Below are 19,808 nucleotides of genomic sequence, written 5' to 3'. Positions count from 1 at the left end.
CCTCCCTAAAATAGAAACCTTTCCTCCTCCAGACAAGAGTTCCCTGTAGGCAATGTAGAACTAGGACCTCATGCCTTTCCTTGAACGTCGAGCCTGGATTCACCACCTCCCACACAAAAGTAGCCTATTTTGGTCACTTAGTTCAAAGGCCCTACACTCAGGAAACTCATCCCTGTCTGTTCCAACAAGGAGGAAGGCTTTCCCTTTGTCTTCCTGCCTGAAGTATATAATGACTGCTTTGGCTGCATCCCCTGGAGTCTGGAACTCTCTAGAATAAGAAGGGACCCCACCTTATATACCCAGGGGGTGTGAACACTCTGCCACCTGTAACTGGGCAGATCTAGCTGTAGCAAGTGTAGCGGAGGTCCCCTACTGCCCCCCTTCCTACCTCAGGCATTGGGAATGGCTCCACTGCCCGCGCGATCGAGCAGGATTGGCAGCAGCCATTTTGTTTCAACGCGCATACGCTGTTCTGGCCGGAGATTCGTCCATCTTAGGCATTGCTAAAAACACTGCAGAGACCACAAGTCCCAGAAGGCTGTGTGGCATGTTGCGCAAGCGCCCGTTTTTAAAGAGAGAACTGTCAGCGGGATTCTGAGGTGACAGTTAGTGGTGAGGGAGTGGGCAGAGAGGCAGCAAAGACGACGGATGCGTCCAGGGAGCTATTAAGCCCCTGGACTAGACCAGACCTTTTCCCCAAGGTCCCAGTTAGGCCCTGATCACTGTTTGAGCACAGTATTGTAGGGATAGCCCTAGATAGGGACCCTTCCCCCTTATAGACCCACAACCCGTGTCACTGTGCCATCGGACAAATGCCCACGCTGCAGCCTTCGGACAAGACCGCACGTGACCACCAACTGTAAGAAGTGAGGAAAATTTTGCAGACCCTGCATCATGGGACCACGGATGCTGCTCTGCTAACAGAGGATTCCCCAAATTCCCTGGTCGTAGCCAGGAAGGTAGCCACCGTGCACCACCACACCTCAATGAGGGTAGCGCTACCTTTACACAATTGTTCTGCGGACATCAGGGTTTCATGTGCCCAGGGCACCCTCAGTACGTTGGGGAAACCATCATTGTGTGAAATCTTTATTATTGTTATGAAGTGTGTGTAATTGTATTATTGTGTTATTACTGTTAGTAAAGTGTGTTATATATACATTGGTTGTATTATTATGGTCGTATTGTTTCCTATGAGGAGTTAATTCCGCTTACCCTGGGATCCTCATGGGAGGAGGCGATGCACAGAGAGAGAGAGCTCACCCCAGACTCCCAGAAGCGGAGGCTTAGGTCTCCTGTGAGTGTAATCGCCAGCGGTTTCCCATAGGCATAGGGAACGGAGGGTTACACAAGTGTGTCACCCCACCAGACCCATGACCTTCTAGCACTTTCCAAGGCCTCACCAGACAAGGCATGTGCCTGAAAATGCAACATTATAACATAAACAGGAGACTAACTCACCTTGAGCTAGCTGTTAACTCTGGCACTGCCAGCAGCTGCCATAGCTTACATGCAGAACAGGGGTCTAATTTAGAAAGGGTACTACATGGAAATGATGCAGGGAGTCTCTGGAGTGGAACTGTATTCATTTCAGCTGCGGGGGCCCCCTGCTTCCAGGGATACTTACCTGTGTAGGGGCTGCCTGTATGACTGTGCAGATTAAATGTCCCGGTAACACTGGCCACTAGGAAGCCGCAACAGATGACATCACGGGTTCCTATTGGCATGCGTGACACGGGACATTCAAATGCCGCCCTTTTTGTTAGGCACACAGTTTCCTGGCAGCAGAGATAAAAGGCACCCTTACAGAGGTAATTATCTCTGGAAGTAGGGGGTCACCGGAGCTGAAAAGAACACAGGCCCGTCAACAGGGTGGGTCTGCCGGGGTTTGCGTCCCAAGCCCCGTGAGTCAGGGCGTGGCCGTGCCCGTTTAAAAAAAAAAAAGCTGTGTCAAAAAAAAAGATCCCTGTGTGCTCAGTGTTGGCAAATCCGGCCTTCCTGTCGCCCCTGGCCACGCTGGGGATCCCTACATTTCCCCTGCTCTCCCGGAACCCCCCCGCCCTCCGCAACCTGATTGGTCTAGTGCATTGCCAGGATTTTTTCTTTTTGGCTCGCAGCCAGGCTCTGAGTGCGTCATTTCTTTTCTATCCAGCACAGAGCAGGTAAGCAATGTACCATGCCCTCCATGCCTTACCCCTGGTCTCCATGGCCCCACCACTGTCTCCAATGGCCCCCCCCCATGGCCTCCCCTGGTCTCTTCTGGCCCCACCATGGCCTCCCCTGGTCTCCTCTGCCCCCCCATGGCCTCCCCTGGTACCCTCTTGTCGCCCCCTGGTCTCCTCTAGCCCCCACACATCCTTCCCTGATCTCCTTTGGCCTCCACGGCCTCCTCTGGTCCCCCCCTGGTCTCCTCTGGTCCCCCCTTGGTCTCCTCTGGCCCCCCCTGGTCTCCACTGGCCCCCCATGGCTTCCCTTGCCCCCCCATGTCTCATGTCTCCTCTGCCCCCCCATGTCTCCCCTGGCCCTCCCCCTGGTCTCCCCTCCCCCCATGTCTTCCCTGGCCAACCCCTGGTCCCCCCTGATCTTCCCTGGCCCCACACCCCCCCCTTGGTCTCCCCTTCCCCCCCCTCCCATGTATCCCCCGCCCCCAGTCTCCCCTGGCCCCCAACGGCCTCCCCTGGTCTCCCATGCCCCCCTCCCTTGTCTCCAGTCAATCACCTATCCACCCACCGTGTCTAACCCTGTCTCACTCTGTCACTCTGTCTCACCCTTTCTCACCCTGTCTCTCTGTCTCTCTCTCTCTCTCTGTCTCTCTGTCTCTCTGTCACACACAGACACACTGTCTCACACACACAGACACTCTCTCTGTCTCCCACACACAGACACACACACTCTCTGTCTCACACACACACTCTCTTTCTGTCTCACACTCTGGATCTGGATATCGTATTTACCCTATATATCTAATCTGCCCTGTACCTACACGGAAATAACCTATACTGCTTTCTTCCAGATCTGACTCTCAAGCTTCACACGGGAGACATCGGAATCCCCCCTAACAGAAGACAGGTAGGGAACACCTCCCCTCCAATATATAACATTGCGGGAATGAGGGTACCTGGACATTGAGGGACTGCGGATCAGGTAAGATCCCAGGCGGGATTGCTGCTTTTGAAAATTGTGAAGTGGGGGCATCCTGACACTGGTTAAGGGGTTCAGGAAACTAGTCATTCACATCTGGCGCTTTTTTTTTTCTAGATTAGTGAGGTCATCCGACATTTATACACACACACACACGTGTAACTATGTAACAAGGACTAATTGTAGTAAACTATACATGTAATAAAATAAATAAACTGTTATGTCAAAAACTAATGTTATTACTTCTTTCTAGGAATTAATTAAATTTCTTTTTTTAAAGGTGGGGCTGGGGGCGGGGCTAGGTGGCGAGTAGATTTTTTGGTTTGGCGAGTAGAATTTTGGGTGATTTGTCAAGCACTGCCCGTACGCATGCGCAGAGGTCTCGGCGCGCATGCGCAGGGTGTCCGTCCTGCAGGGATGAGATGAGTGGCGTCCGGCGGGCTGCCCTGCTCCCAATGTGTGATGGAGGGAGAGCACTGTGGCGAGCCCGCGCCCGCCAACCCAGCTCCCCCACGCCCCAGCTTCATGCGCATCCCCAGATGTTCCTAAATCTATTCATAGAGTCGTTAAGTTAAGCTGTTATCTTGTTGTAGTGAAGTGTTTGCCAAATGTTATTTATTCTTATTGATGTGTGGGGTTGGACCTTCTGGCAGAGTTTTTGATGCCATTTGAAGACAGAAAAAAATGGCCCATTACTGACGCAAAAGTTGCCAAATCCCATTCTGACTTCTGCATCATGTTACATATCTCCTCCTCTGTACATTCCGCAAAGCACCAGCTGACCCGAATGGGGCAGAACTGAAGCAAGGTACCTACCCTGGTGCTCAGAAAAACAAGCGTTGATATCTCTCTTTCCATCATATTTTAATACCAATATGCTGTGAAGCCACTGACCCATGTTGAAGAAGAATTTAGGCCCATTCATTTAAACTCTTCTCTAACACTGGGAAGCATGTGGAAGAGGGCTCAGGAATTGTGCAAATATAATGTAGTGTGACAAAGAACTGCGATTAGACTGCTTGGTTGTAGGGTCGGGTGATGGTACTGTAATAAAAAACTCCAAGCACATCATACATAAACACAAATAACAAACATTTTTGTTGTACGATATGAAAAAGAAGCTAAACTATTTTTTTTAATCTTTTGCAATAAATAGACATTATTTTTGCTTACATTTAAGGTGAAGTTTCTCTATTTATTTATAATGTCTATGTTGCTTTTAGATACTGTTCTTTTTTTTTCATGCTAGGTGCGCTATGGGTTGGGGCGGGGGTGGATCCCTGCTCCTTTCATTTGTCCTGGGCCCCATGATTTCTGTTGGCGGCCCTGAAAGAACACTTTAGCTCCAGAGACCCCCGCTACAATTTTGTAATAAAAGAAAAACATAATGCAGAATATTGCCTCTTTTTCTTGTACTTTTATCTCCCTTCCCAACCTGCCTTGGAGCAACAGGAGGTGTAGCAGACAGAGCAGTATTTGAAGGGATGGTGTTAGTGGGTGTCTAAGGTGTCTCTGCCTCTGCCTGTTGCTCCATGAAGAAAGTACTTAGATCGCTGTTTGTTTTCACACGCTGAGTTGACCTTTCTTTTGCAAAGAGTACAAATAGTAACGTTGTTCATATTCACACTGGCTCTACTGTCTTGATCCTCTATCAACAAAAAAAATCCCCAGCCTGCTTCCTAATTGCAGTGGTGATTTTAGTAGTAGGCACCATGCCAGTGAGCATGTGTGTGATCCAGCTTGATCTGGACATGATGACGGAATTGGCTTTACCACACATCTGACATCTCTTCGATGTGGCGGTGCTGATGGCATGTGTGGGCTTTCTGTTTTGTTCATGGTATTGAGTGATGATTATGAGTCAATGAGAATAGGAATTGTTTTGACTTTGCCTGGACACTGCAGTATACTGTAACTCAACAGTAACACGGTGGCCCACTGAGGTCCTTTACTCAACCTTAACCTAAATTACCATTAGATTAATCATAACACCTTTTCACTAAAGCAAATAACAACGTTACCCAGTGCTACTACTTAAATTTTGGCTTAATTTGTGATAAAGTGAGAGCGTCATTTTGGGATTGTATCTGAATTATCTGTAAACTCGGACACCATATCCCGTATAAATTGCTGTTCCGTGTTGCTCCAACTATAGATTCCACTCGATTGTATCATCGGATCTGTGGATTTAGAAAAAAACTTATTAAGCAAATGTTTTCGACAAAAGAGATTGAGGTCTTTCACCCATTCAAATTTGTCCATCTGGTGGGTTGGTGAAAATGACAGACCTTGCTTGAGGACTCCGAATTTATTATGTAAAAATAATATCCGACAGATTCATTACAGTCAGTTCGTCCTCTAAAGTATTCCCTTTATTTGCTCTTTCCTCTGTAGCCGTACTACTCTCGGTTTCGCCGTCGCCTTGCCTCCCCTCCTCCTCCTCCTCCTCCCATGGCTATTGTGTTTGCTGCCTCTGCCTAAAAAGGAACAGTGTCCATGGTTATGTGATGTGGTTTACAGGTGATTTGCCTGTATGTGCAGTTTAAATATTTATGGCTAGCTCCCGGTTGGAGCATTATTATGGCTTTATTAGCACTATACAGGCACATCTCCTTAGTCTCAATCCAATGTATTTACCTTTGTTAGTTTGCTGTGGATAATTATGCATTTGCATGCTGAACTTTTTATTCAGTGTTTCTCCTCCTCACCTTTGTGTAATGCAGAGCTGCATTTTTTTACATGCATACTTACAAGCTTATTGAGTAGCATATCTCCTCTGGTCAGTTATCATACTTGCCAGCTATTAGTAGCTGTAGTATTTCTATAGTAGCAGCATGGTTTCTTTTCTCAGGGTATGATTATATAGCTCCCACCCATGCCATATTTGCAGTGGTTCATCTGGGGTTAATTTATGAAACACTGGATAGGTTTGTACCTTTGACCTTAATCTGCCGGCCCTTATTGAATTTTGGTAGTGGTTCTATAGGTCACTGCATTAACATTGGTTTTTGGTATCATTTTTCTTTCATTACTTTAGGTGATTCTCTCCATGGTCCGTTTTTCTGTATGTTTTTTAAATTGTAAGTGTTACTTTTTTGGTTCAATTAAAATTCATTTGATTTTCTGATCCCGAGCCTTTATATTTATTTTATCTTTGGGTAATTCATGGTTATTTTTGAGTGCTATTAGTGGGATTCTGTCCGTCTTTTTTGTGTGTGTATATATATATATATATATATATATATATATATATATATGCTTGCTTCATTCATTGTAACATCGCGGAAGAAGAAATCAGTGTATCTCGAAAGCTCGCACAAATAAAAGCATTTCGTTAGCCACAGAGGGGTTGCAGACCTGCCTAAGACATGCAGATGAGCATACAGTTGTATTTACATTTGCATATTTGCTTTGCTGTGGAGGGTTTTTGTCACTTTTTTCACTCACCAAAACTTAACTCAGTATTATGGTTGGCCCATCCTTTAGCTTCTTTGAATACCCAGTTAATCAACCCCACACTGATGAGACCCATTAAGGTCGAAACAGCTGTCTGTGGGTGGTTTTCTGGGTATGCACCTTAACCCTGGCTGTGCTCAAAGCTGTGATAATGCAGCAAGCTTAAGCCTACAGGGAACCATGTAAAAAGTGGTTTTTGAAGCAAAAAGTGGCACTGTGTGCTCATTTGCATGTCATTTCCCAGAATCCCTTGCTGCAGTGGGAGTGCTGTGTGCTGGGTGATGATGGGGAAAGGCGGGGTTGCAGACCTGCCTAAGACATGCAGATGAGCATACAGTTGTATTTACATTTGCATATTTGCTTTGCTGTGGAGAGTTTTTGTCACTTTTTTACTCACCATAACTTAACTCAGTATTATGGTTGGCCCATCCTTTAGCTTCTTTGTATACCCAGTTAATCAACCCCACACTGATGAGACCCATTAAAGTCGAAACAGCTGTCTGTGGGTGGTTTTCTGGGTATGCACCTTAACCCTGGCTGTGCTCAAAGCTGTGATCATGCAGCAAGCTTAAGCCTATAGGGAACCATGTAAAAAGTGGTTTTTGAAGCAAAAAGTGGCACTGTGTGCTCATTTGCATGTCATTTCCCAGAATCCCTTGCTGCAGTGGAAGTGCTGTGTGCTGGGTGATGATGGGGAAAGGCGGGGTTGCAGACCTGCCTAAGACATGCAGATGAGCATACAGTTGTATTTACATTTGCATATATATATATATATATATATATATAGAAACAAAGTCTGTAGCTGGTACTCCAAGTAACAGTACAGAGTAATGGTACTTGTCCTATAAGAATACTGTAAAAGATATTACCGTTCTTGTGAGAGGTAAATAAAGACAGCGCTCAGTCCAAGAATCCAAAAAAAGGGGTATTCAGCATGTAGCATATAGACGCCCAATCCGATGCTTCGATCCCGAAGCGGGACCTTTCTCAAGGGGGGGTGCAAAGACAAACTGACAAACAACGATTTATATACCTTCACCAATGTGTACACAAACACCTATACCGGATTGCATGATACAGAGAAGCCCGCGAAAATCAGTTAAATCCACTCCGGTGTGGCGCCGCCATCTTGTGGGAGGTACATACAATCTGTGTAGACTGAATTATCAGCTGTACTTGACTCGCGCGACTAAAGCGTCCCGGTCACCTAGATGATCCTGGCGCACCTGCGTATTCGACTTAACTGGCTTATTCCCCAATTCTATCAGGTAATCAGTTAGATCTGCTCCGTCACGAGTTCATCTATCAGCTGTACCTGACTCGCGCAGCTACAGCGTTCCAGGCACCTACGTGATCCTGATGCACATGCGTATTTGAATCCACGGGCTTGTTCCCAAATCAGCTGTCCTGATTTACGCAGCTAGAGCATGCTGGTCACCAAGGCAACCTGGACGCGCATGCGCAATTTTTTTTTTACGAACTTATTCCCCAAGTCATGACATCTACCAAATGTTACTGTCTTCTCTTAAACCAACATATGTGAGGATAAGGAGTGAAGAAACAGAAGGAAACATAAATCAAACAAGGATAGAATATAAAAACAATTAACTCACAAATGAGGTATAGTCATGCAGTGTCTGGTGAATAGTCAAAATAGAAAAAACTCAGAGACACACAAACATATATATATATACACATAAGGTCGAGTTAATAAGATACAATTATTGTGTCATGCACATAGCATCATACTATAAGAGAGCAACATATTATAATCCAAGAAAGCTAATACATGCCTCTGTGTAATCTATAGAAAGCAACCCAAATTAAGATCTTCATTAAAACCCTTTGGGGTCATTGTATTTAATTTGTATATAATTTTTGCTTCCATCTGTAATAACATTTTATTTCTGTTTCCACCTCTGTTGGGGACATGTGCCTGTGCAATCGGCATGCACCGGAAGGTTGCCAGGCTATGTTTCTATTGTTTAAAATGTCTAGCCACTGGTAAATGTCTCAATTCATCCTGGTCAGTAGTCTCCAGAAGGGCCTTGCGGATAGAGGATCTATGCATGGCAATTCTTTCCTTCAACATTCTAGAAGTTTTCCCCACGTAATATAGTCCACGTGGGCATCTGATGATGTTCACTATGAAGTGAGATTCACAATTCAGAAAGTTAGTAATTTTGATAAGGGTACCATTATGCGGATGAGCAAATGTTTTCCCCAGTAGTAGATACTGACAGTTAACGCATCCTTTACATTTATGCACACCACGTATTTAAGTTAGCCAGGTTCAGCTGTGACATATTTATCCACAGCGTCAGATAGGGTAAGTGAATCCACAAAACTTCGTCCCCTCTTATAACAAAAAAATGGTGGTGCTGTAAAATGTTTTCCAATTTTTCTGTCATTGGCTAGAATGTGCCAGTTGTTCCGGATGCTGTTTTGTATCATCTTCGAAAACGTGCTGTATGTAGAAACTACATTAAAGCGACCAAGATTCTTTTGTCTGGTAGCTGGTATGAGAAGTTCTTCTCTGGTTGGAAATTTTGCTTTAATGAGGGCAAGCTCAATTTCCTCATTGTCATACCCTCTTTCTCTGAATCAGTCCGCCATCTCTTCAAGTGCAATCTCAACCTCCATTGGATTACTGGTGATCCGTCTTGCTCTCAACATTTGCGAATAGGGGAGACCTTTCTTCAATGATGATGGATGATGGCTTTTGGCATCCAGAAGAGTGTTCCTGTCTGTTGGTTTGTGAAAAACCTGTGTTCCAAGCTTGCCATTGTCCAAGAAGACTACCGTATCCAGGAATGTAATTTCTGTCAGGCTATGACATGCTGTAAATCTTATTGTTGATGGTATCCCATTACGGTGTGCCACACACTCCAAGAGATCTTTTAGCTCCTCCCCAAAGCATAAATATATAATCTATATATCTTTAATAGCGTATCATACATTCAGAGTGTGGGGCATCATTGAGGAGGTGGGTTTTCGCATAGGCATCCATAAAGAGATTGGCGTACGATGGGGCCATATTGGACCTCATCGCCGTTCCCATTATTTGTAAGTAATATGACTTCTCAAACTTGAAAAAATTCTTATGGAGGATCAATTCAATCAATACCAGAAGAAATTCCACAGGTGGTCCTATTGGTGTGGGGTGTCTCCCTCGTTGATTCCTGATAGCCACAATTCCATCTTGACGCAGAATATTGGTATATAAGCTTAAGACATCTAAAGTAACTAGTATGACGTCCGTTAGATCGTGCTTAATCTCCGCCAATTGATCGATGAAGCTGGTTGTATCCCGAGTATAGGAGGTCATCCTCAACACCATGGGTTGTAAAAAAAGTCCACATATTGCGAAATGGAGTGGATTTATGAATTTTCAGTAATGTGTACATTACCGGTATTACCAGATAGTCCTGTGTAAGGAATTTAGCAATATACTCCGAAATCCATCCGTTGTTGTTACCCATCCTGATGATAGCATCTATTTCCCTTTTATAGATGGTAGTTGGGTCAGAAGGTAATTTTTTGTAATTACTTGTGTTGTTTATTGAGTCATAATCTCTTCCTGGTAATCTTTATATGACATCACTTCTATTCCACCCTCCCTTGTCTGCAGCTTTTATAATGATGTCCTTATTTTGTTTAAGTGATTTCAAAGCACTTTGTTCTTCTTTAGTAAAGTTATAAAAACTTGTTTTGTGACACTTAATCGGTTGCCTGGTGTCTTTTTCCAACAAACCCATAAATGTTGAAATACTATGATTGACCACTTGTGGATCAAATATACTTCTTGGTTTAAATTTATGAATAGAGCCCATATCCATAGTTACATTTGCAGAATCCGACATTTCATCAGTTCTACTAAAAAAAAAGTCTCTTAGCTTCAATTGCCAATTCAATGGATATAAATCCACCTCCCAATCAAAGGAATTTTGTGAGTTTGCAGGGATTTAACACAGACCCCTATTGAGTACTGAAGTTTCAGCTGGCGTCAGTATATATCAGGAGAAGTTGTTAATTATTGCTTCTGCCCTTTTCCTGTGGCACCGCTCCCTGCCTTGGTCTTGGTTTGATGTGACAGAAATCTTGGGATTCCAGCACCCCCTCCTAGTCGGCCCCCGATGTCTGGGTCTGGTAACGGGGGTTTCTGCTGGCTGGAAGTAGCGTGACCTACAAAAGAGTCAGTAGTGGCATTGTCTTGGGAGTCTCGCTTCGTAAGGTACATCATCAGATGCCCATGTGGACTATATTACGTGGGGGAAAAGTTCAAGAATGTTGAAGGAAAGAATTGCCATGCATAGATCCTCTATCCGCAAGGCCCTTCTGGAGACTACTGGCCAGGATGAATTGAGACATTTACCAGTAGCTAGACATTTTAAACAATAGAAACATAGCCTGGCAACCTTCCGGTGCATGCCACTTGCACAGGCACATGTCCTCAACAGAGGTGGAAGCAGAAATAACATTTTATTACAGATGGGAAGCAAACATCATATACAAATTAAATACAATGACCCCAAAGGGTCTTAACGAAGATCTTAATTTGGGTTGCTTTCTATAGATTACAGAGAGGCATGTATTAGCTTTCTTGGATTATAATATGTTGTTCCTCTTATAGTATGATGCTATGTGCATGACACAATAATTGTAACTTATTGACTCAACCTTATGTATGTATATATGTATATATAATCAGTTGGGACTCTAGTAAAATAGGACTCTCCCCTCAGCAAAACCCATATTTCAGGGTCTGGATGGAGCTAATGCCACCTTTATGTAACACATGAATTAATGTCAGGTTATTTGAAGCTAACACAAGTTAATGCTAAATTAACCTAATGTTAACCCTATGCTTGTGAATGAAACAATGGCCATTGTTTTTGCATATAATTAGCTTGCGTGAAATAATGTCTGTTACCTATTTAGGTAACCTGATGTTATTTGCCCTGATTTGACTGAGCTTACTGCAGTTGGCCCCTTGTGTCAAGTCTAATACAATGTATTAACAGCATGTAAGCTGGTAATTATTGCATTATTAAATAATTCCTTCTTTTATCTGCCCTAAATGTATTAACTGTTTTTACACACGTTTCTCAGGAAGAAAAAGTTAATACTAGGTCAATTCTAAATATGTAAACTACCCCAAGAAAGGGGAGGCAAATGATGCAGAATGATAATGATATATAAATGTATACATATATTATCCTATGTGTATTATCACATGTAAGCATTCTTCATCTTGCTTACTAATGCTAATAATATTGCACCACCTAAAATGAATGTATTCACACGTAGACGGGATGTAACATATATACTTATGATGCAATGAATTCCTCTTGTTCAGCTCTTCTTTTATAGGGAGATGGAATGTCACATTCTGATTGCACTAGAGTCAAAACCAATATAGAAATAATAGAACTAATATCACCCAGTGGAGTTCTCATAATAACGGTAACTCTATAGTAACTACAGGCATACCCCGGTTTAAGGACACTCACATTAAGTACACTTGCGAGTAAGGCCATATCGCCCAATAGGCAAACGACAGCTCGTGCATGCGCCTGTCAGCACGTCCTGAACAGCAATACCGGCTCCCTACCTGTACCGAAGCTGTGCGCAAGCGCGGAGACTATAGAGCCTGTTACAAATGCGTTATTTATATCGGTTATGCACGTATATGACGATTGCAGTACAGTACATGCATCGATAAGTGGAAAAAGTAGTGCTTCACTTTAAGTACATTTTTCGCTTTACATACATGCTCTGGACCTATTGCGTACGTTAATGCGGGATATGCCTGTGTACACATTTGGTGTATAGTACAGTGTTATTGCTCAAATCCTTTAAACATTGTATCTATAATTACTGTGACTGAAGTAAAATGTCAGGAAAAGAGCAAGTGCATCGCATTTAATACATGGCATAATCATGTAAACTATTCACTTGGACGATTGCTAATAGCAACCGCTGTTTAATGAATAACTATCTTAGTGTGATGCTTTCCAAATTGCAAGCTCACTCATATGGGGTATAATACCTAGCTAGATACTCTCATTATAAAAGAGACAGGATGGAGAAGCACTACTCAGCGACCAATGTGATTGCACTAACTGCTTTAATACAGAGAATCGCATGTTTTCCAAGAATGAATAGGTACTAGACGCTCTGCTTTAAGAAAAATGACTTGCATGGGTTATTGCGTGTGAAATAAATAGCACAATGGTACATTAAAGCCCATATTTACTAAGCAGTGCTATTCCACAAGGCACCTTCCGGCGCCAGATGACATCTTACAACCCCTTTAAGTGAATGGGTCATGAGGGGTCTTCATTCTTGTCTGAAACGTTATCATCTCAAGACTTTTCGAGTGTGACGTAGCTGCTTGCACAGCGGTGGGCACTGTATGGCATTATTATATGTAGCTAGAGTACATGTATTAAGCAAAAGAAAGCCACAACACGTAATACTGATCGCTTCCATGCCAGAACCAGAGGATAAATGTGAATTTATAAGACTGATTTACAGATTATGGAACTGCAAATTGGCCACATGGGAATAATTATATATTTGTGTCATGTTACAGAGTCGGATGGTCTGGACTTTGGAAAAAAGATCAGCGCCCCAAGGGACATCATGCTGGAAGAATTGTCTCTCTTCAGTAACCGGGGAGCCAGGCTCTTTAAGATGCGACAGCGGAGATCAGACAAGTACACTTTTGAAAACTTTCCCTATGAACTAAAAAATCAGGCAATAGTGAGTATTTCCCATTTAAGATGTTCAGTTTTTGAGATATGTTTTTGTGTTATGGTGGTGCTCAAGAGAATGATGAAGTGTTGCCACACTGCAGTGCCAAGATGAGTGGTCAAATAAAAGTCATTGAGGTGCATACAATATTTCCAACGCAAAGTCATGGATACTTTCTTTGCAATCAAGGACCTGCCTATTCCATCTTTCATCACAGACCAGAGTTATTTCCCCACAGCGAGAATTTCTCGATTGGCATTTGGAAATGGAAGGCATGTCTAACTATAGGGTGGCTGCTATGTGCCCATCTGGTAAAGAAGGCGTCAAAGACAGACAGAGGACAAGTGTAGGACAATTACAGAAGACAATTGTTTGAGGTTTTTCAAATATTTTAGGTCTGAATACTTTATTTGGCACAAGTTTTTTTTTTTCAGGAGTACATAGAAACATAAAGTGTGATGGTAGATAAGGAATACTTGCCCTATTTAATTTGCTCATTTTCCAAAGCTGCTGTAATTCATTAGACCCCATTTGATGCCTGGTATATTCCATTTGTTTCCAGCTTGAATTCAGTTACTGTATCAGTCTCCTCCACAGTTGCAGGCATATTTCGGCATTTTTTCCTTGAACAATCACCTCATACTGTAGCATTCCTTCCTCCGTCCTGTATCCTTGATGCTTTTGAACATTTTTGATTAAATGCCTCGACCCTCCCCGGAATTGAAAGCCTTCTTTCTAAACTCACCAACGTCGCCAAACTGGAGAAACTATAGACTCACCCGGGAGTATAAACATTGATGGCAACTTCTCTAACTGGGTAAAAAAAACTAAAACTTTCACAACTTTTTTGCCCGTGAACTCTAACACATTCATACATCTTTACGTCTGACCTCACAAGTGAGCTATACAGATTGTTTAAATAGGGCAATGCCGGCTATTACATTAGCTTCTGCAGTGAAAGATATTAGTATAAGACCTTGAGACCTAGAAGGAAATTATTATGTGGAGATTCACTAAGGCTCGTTGTGGGGTAACACACCAAACCCAGCGTTAACTGTTGTACATTGAGTGGCAGTTGATGCCGGATAAGGTGCGTTAACCCGCAACATATCTTAGTGACTCTTCCACAATTTATATTTCTGTGGATCAGGTAGCACAAAATAAAGAATAAACTATTTGGGTGATCATTAGCCTTCTATGTTGCTCTTATATAACATAATTATTACTGTATCCTCATTATGGGAATGGCAATAGTGGGACCATCATGGCACAGATCATCAGGCACAGACAATAGAACAGTCACAGGGGACAATAAACAATAACTCAGTGTGTCTAAGCCTTCCTTGTCGATTATTTCTGCGTTATTGCAAAGAAACTGTTTTGGTTCAGTAAAACTATTCGTTTTCCTTTTTTGATTCTCTTTTTTCACTGAATTCGGTCAGAGAGACAGCTTTTGTAAACAGCCCCCCTAAAAACACAACAACAACAACCTGAAACTTCTACACAAAATAACAGAATGAGTAGATGAATTTCCTAGTTATTTCTAATGAAATATAACGTGCTGAGCTGAGTAGGACTGCCGCCTCACAAATCATCTCAGGGATGTTCACTGCCATTGAATCCAAGTGAAGGATAGATCATGTTGTGCTTGCCTTTGTGTTCATGCTAATGTCTAGAAACCTGAAACATGTCCTATTACTACAGAAACCTGCAGTGGTGTGAAAACGCCTTCTTCATTGCTAGGCTACAGATTTTTTTTTTCTTCCTTGACAGCTTCCCCACTCCATGATTACTCTCTTACATTTACTTTAGGTATCTTTCACTGACATCCTGCTGTAGAGAGAGGTGTTAGTCACTGTTTAATCAGAGTCCTGATATAACAGGAATGCGAGGTTACATCATCTGACATGCTGTCAAGTCTTTTTACAAGGCACGTGAAACATCGACAACAAACCACCTTTGTGCTGCAATAATGGGGTTTCCGGAATCCAAGCACAGTACAGTAATGTACAACATACCATACAGTCATTATTACATCTTGGGAAGTACCTAGCCTTCTTTCTTTACTACATGGCATTACAATGAGTTATATAATGACATGTGGATATACCTAGAATTAAACCAATGTCAGTCATTTTACTACCTATATGAATGGTAAAGTGAATAATAATATATTGAAATTATTGGCTACATTTTGAGTATATATCCATTCATTTAGCACACAAAAGTAAAAGAGACAAATGGCATTTCAATTTCAGCTTACAGCAAATAAAATCTCACTTGTGAGCACCTTCACATGCCTAAGACAGGTCTGCAACCCTGTTTTCACTATTATCTCTAAGCAAACAGTGCTTCCAGTGCAGCAAGGGATTCTGGGAAATGACATGCAAATGAGCACACAGTGTCACAGTTTCATCTTAAAAAGATAGCAAATGAAAGGTTTCATAGATTTCTGCCCAATGTCCGAAGAAGAATTTCAGTCATAGGTCCTTATTCAATAAGAGAATATTAAAGCTCCACTCGTTTTAATTGAGTTAACACCCTCCTAAACAAGTGGAAGATGACTTTACAGCATATCGAATATGGACCAATGTTTTCAAAGGAGAGCCAGCAGCATCTTGGTTTGATAATTTCCTTATGAAGACTACATTTTCTACAAGATCGGTGAGTGCTGGATTACATAATAATAATAATAATAATAATAAACATAATACCAAAGGCCCCGGTAATCCAAAAAGAATAAGAACAATAGACCCCATTGGCTCCTTATCCATATGAAATGGGTTGAGGTTTATTCCCAGGCAGTGGGCAATTCTCACCAGCTCACTTTTATCCGAGAGTATCTGACTCATTTTTTGTTAATGTTTACATCATTTCCTCCCTCTACCATGCTCGACAGGTGATTGAAAGAAAGCAGTATAATGTACACTATGTACAATAATAACAAAGCTGCTGCCTACGAGTACGATGTGAAACATGTAGACAGCATGAGTCATAGGAATATAATGGAGAGGCCGCTGGATTGGCTAAAGGAAGTATATTGTAGTTCCATATTTCCTTGCATTTTCTTTGAAATTGTTACTACATTCCTCGCATTCTTTCCTTTTTATTCTTCCAGCGCCTTTTCCAGTTTAACTTTGAAGTAGACTTTATTGTTTCCTTAGCTAATCTTAAACCAGCACCCTTAACCTCTTCAATGCCAGAGGGACCACACTCACATTACAGTCTTTTTCTCTATCTATGTCATAGGTGTCCTGGGAAGGGAAAAATATCCTGGTTTTGATCATTTGGGGGCGGGGGGGAGTTTCAGACTGTGGCAAGAACTGTTTCATAGTTTTGTTATTTAAAAAAAAATCCAAAGAAGCATTCCATTATTAACAAAAACCTTCCTCCGTCTTTTGCATTCAGATGAAACATTATTTTCAATGTATTTTCTATGATGTGAGGGGGATAAAGCATTGTACGTAAACACGTACATAAATCTATTATCTTCATTTCTCTGTAGAGGAAACATGGAGGTGTTTTAGATGCAGTTATTAGTGAGCCCACTATATAAATAATAGCCATAGGTAATGCATATTACACAGGTAATAGGGAACTTAACAATAGGCTAAAAGTGTTTTCACAATGAAAAGTTGAGGATTTAGAGGATTTGGGCCCAGATCCACAAAGCTCTGTTAATTCAGGGCAAGTAACGTCATGTTACCTTAATAGGTAGCAAACATAATTTTCCCTTAACGGGTATCCACAAAGCTAATGATATGCAAAAATAGCGTCCGTCACCATAAGTTGTATCATAGTGATATATGTAGTGGTGAGTATGTTAATAGCGTGATATGTGAGAAACAATACAATGCGCATGCGCATTGGGAAAAATATAATGTGCGTTCCAATTAACGCATATGCACATTAAAATTCAAGTAAATACATAATATAGTACATAGGGAAGGTTTTTCAGCCATATTAGCTGGACCCTACAGGTGTGAATATGGCTGAGGAGGCTTCTACCTCTGCTACTGCTGCTGATCTTGCTGCTGGAAGAATCAGGAGCATTCAATTTACTGATAAGAAAATGGTAGTTCCTCATTAATGGGGTGAATTAATGGTGGTTGAAATTAATGGGTTCAAAATTATCTGGTGTACTGTGTTCCAAAACAAGCGCTGCAGAGAAAATACACTTGTGGAGCCAAATGCTCATGCAAATAAATGACTTGGCAATACTGTCTGATCTGTGGTCTGTGAACATACTGAAGAAAAGATGGGCAGACAGTAAAAGGAAGGTCAAAAAGAAACTGGCTGATCATGCTGCCCAGGCGAGTCGCACAGCAGAGGGACCAACACTAGACAACTCTCACCTTCACAGGTAGTCAGATTCTCAGGACTGGTGGACAGAGAGGATCTTACAGAGGAGCAACCTGTAAGTAAAAACAGACTACACATATTATACAGTGTTAACAAATCTACGTAAGTACCAGCACTCACTGTCTAACAGCTAAATGATGAAAACAGTTGTAATGCCGAATAAACATTTAATAATTAAATGAACCAGAAATAAATCAAATGTGTTTGCAGAAACCAGTATCACAAATGGGCATGTCACAAAGTGAGGGGTGGGGGGGGGGAAAGGAAAAGGGGAAAAAACATGAAACACAAGGAATATACACAAAAACGGGAGAACGGAAAGTATGCTAGGGGGGCGACGTTTCGAGGGACAAACTCTTCATCTGGCCCATTCCCCCTGGTCCAAAAGGACCGAGAGGTACTTCCTTAAGCCTCCCTTCCCCTATACCTGGTCAAATCAGACACCCCTGAAAATAGCTAGTAAACATATAGTGGAGTGCTGGACACGAGCAGCTGAAGGAGCAGAGCCACTGAGGGTTTGACCACTTCATTTATTTTTCTCATTAACCTTTCACTGACTGTGTGGACTCTTGGTGCTCATTTGCAAGCTGCTTTCTTGCAAGCTGTGTTCAGCTTTAACTGTACCATTAGTGGATTCTTGCTGCCCTGCTATTAGCTGTTTAGCTGTATTTAGCTTACACTATATGTTTACTAGCTATTTTCAGGGGTGTCTGATTTGACCAGGTATAGGGGAAGGGAGGCTTAGGGAAGTACCTCTCGGTCCTTTTGGACCAGGGGGAATGGGCCAGATGAAGAGGTAGTCCCTCGAAACGTCGCCCCCCTAACATACTTTCCGTTCTCCGTTTTTTGTGTATATTCCTTGTGTTTCATGTTTTTTCCCCTTTTCCTTTCCCCCCCCCCACCCCTCACTTTGTGACATGCCCATTTGTGATACTGGTTTCTGCAAACACATTTGATTTATTTCTGGTTCATTTTATTATTAAATGTTTATTCTGCATTACAACTGTTTTCATCATTTAGCTATTAGACAGTGAGTGCTGGTACTTACGTAGACTTGTTAGTACTATACAGGGGAATAAGGGTCCCCTTTTGTTCTGTGCACTCTGCAATTGCATATATTTAACACCATCAGAGTGCTGTCTATCGTCCCCTTTTACCCTTATATTATACAGTGTGTATCAATCTAAAGTATACACGTAACATTATACACAACCTTGTAGATCAGACACACATATTTGCAAGGCAGTCACACATACATGTGGTGGGTAATTCTCACAATAACCTATATGTGACATGCTTAGATGTATGACCTCCTACTTTTCAAGTATACTATAGGCCATGCCACGTAAAGAAGAAATGGGGGACCACAATCAGGGGTAATTCAATACATAGGAGTACCTTATAGCTTTAAAAAGGGGAACACACTTACATCAAATAACTGGTCCTCTAGTACAGATGGGGGGGGGGGAGACGGGGGACGTCTTGATGATTCCTCAAAATAGGGAAGAGAAGGGAAATATAGTGTAACACTGTTTATTAACAATAAATAAAATAGAGATTAAAAACTCACAAGCGGCCAATAACTATTGGCATAGAGAGGAGATGTCTCCAGACTCCACAGAACGTCCTTCCAAAGAATGCGTGGTCTCTCGTGGCCTCCGTTCCAGCTGGTAAGGTGTTAGGATGGTGCGCAGGGTCCAGTAAACAGCAGGGAGGATCTCCAGGAACTCGTGAACGAACCGGGTCTCCTTCCGTTTGTTTTCCTCCACACACACTCCTTCTACAGCTCCCGCCTGTCGCGCATGCGCATGCGCTCCGGACGAAATGCTGGCCAAAGACTGTAGTACGCTATTTGAGCATATTATGTACCCGTTCTGAAGGACCATCACGCGGAAACCCATCTGCACAGTTGGAAAACTCCATGGCGGTTAGGAAAAGCTTCAAGAGGAGGACACAGTGACTGTATTTCCACCTGAGGAGTATGCAGCTCCAGCTCCTACACCTGCTGCTCTAGTTCCAACAGCTTCCCCTTCACTTGTTTTCTCCTGGTCCGGCACGTTCACCTCCTCCGGCAGCTGATCGCACATTAG

General features: G+C 42.5%; 1 protein-coding gene and 1 long non-coding RNA gene across 3 annotated transcripts in view; one reads left to right on the top strand and one right to left on the bottom strand.

Moving 5' to 3' along the window:
* The window catches only part of LOC142503686 (uncharacterized), a 94,735-nt gene that overhangs the window by 5,137 nt on the left and 69,790 nt on the right, over positions 1-19,808 (bottom strand). The window lies entirely within an intron of this gene.
* MYOZ2 (myozenin 2) overlaps positions 1-19,808 on the top strand; it is a 68,269-nt gene that overhangs the window by 31,616 nt on the left and 16,845 nt on the right. For both annotated transcript variants that reach the window (XM_075616255.1, XM_075616263.1), the window contains one exon: positions 13,196-13,365. In XM_075616255.1, coding sequence (XP_075472370.1) covers positions 13,196-13,365 — 170 coding nt within the window. The remainder of the gene's footprint in view (positions 1-13,195; positions 13,366-19,808) is intronic.

Source organism: Ascaphus truei, chromosome 1, assembly GCF_040206685.1.
Source record: "Ascaphus truei isolate aAscTru1 chromosome 1, aAscTru1.hap1, whole genome shotgun sequence".
NCBI classification, from domain to species: Eukaryota; Metazoa; Chordata; class Amphibia; order Anura; family Ascaphidae; genus Ascaphus; species Ascaphus truei.
The sequence above is the reverse complement of the archived record's forward strand: the minus strand, read 5'-3'. Positions and strand labels throughout refer to the sequence as shown.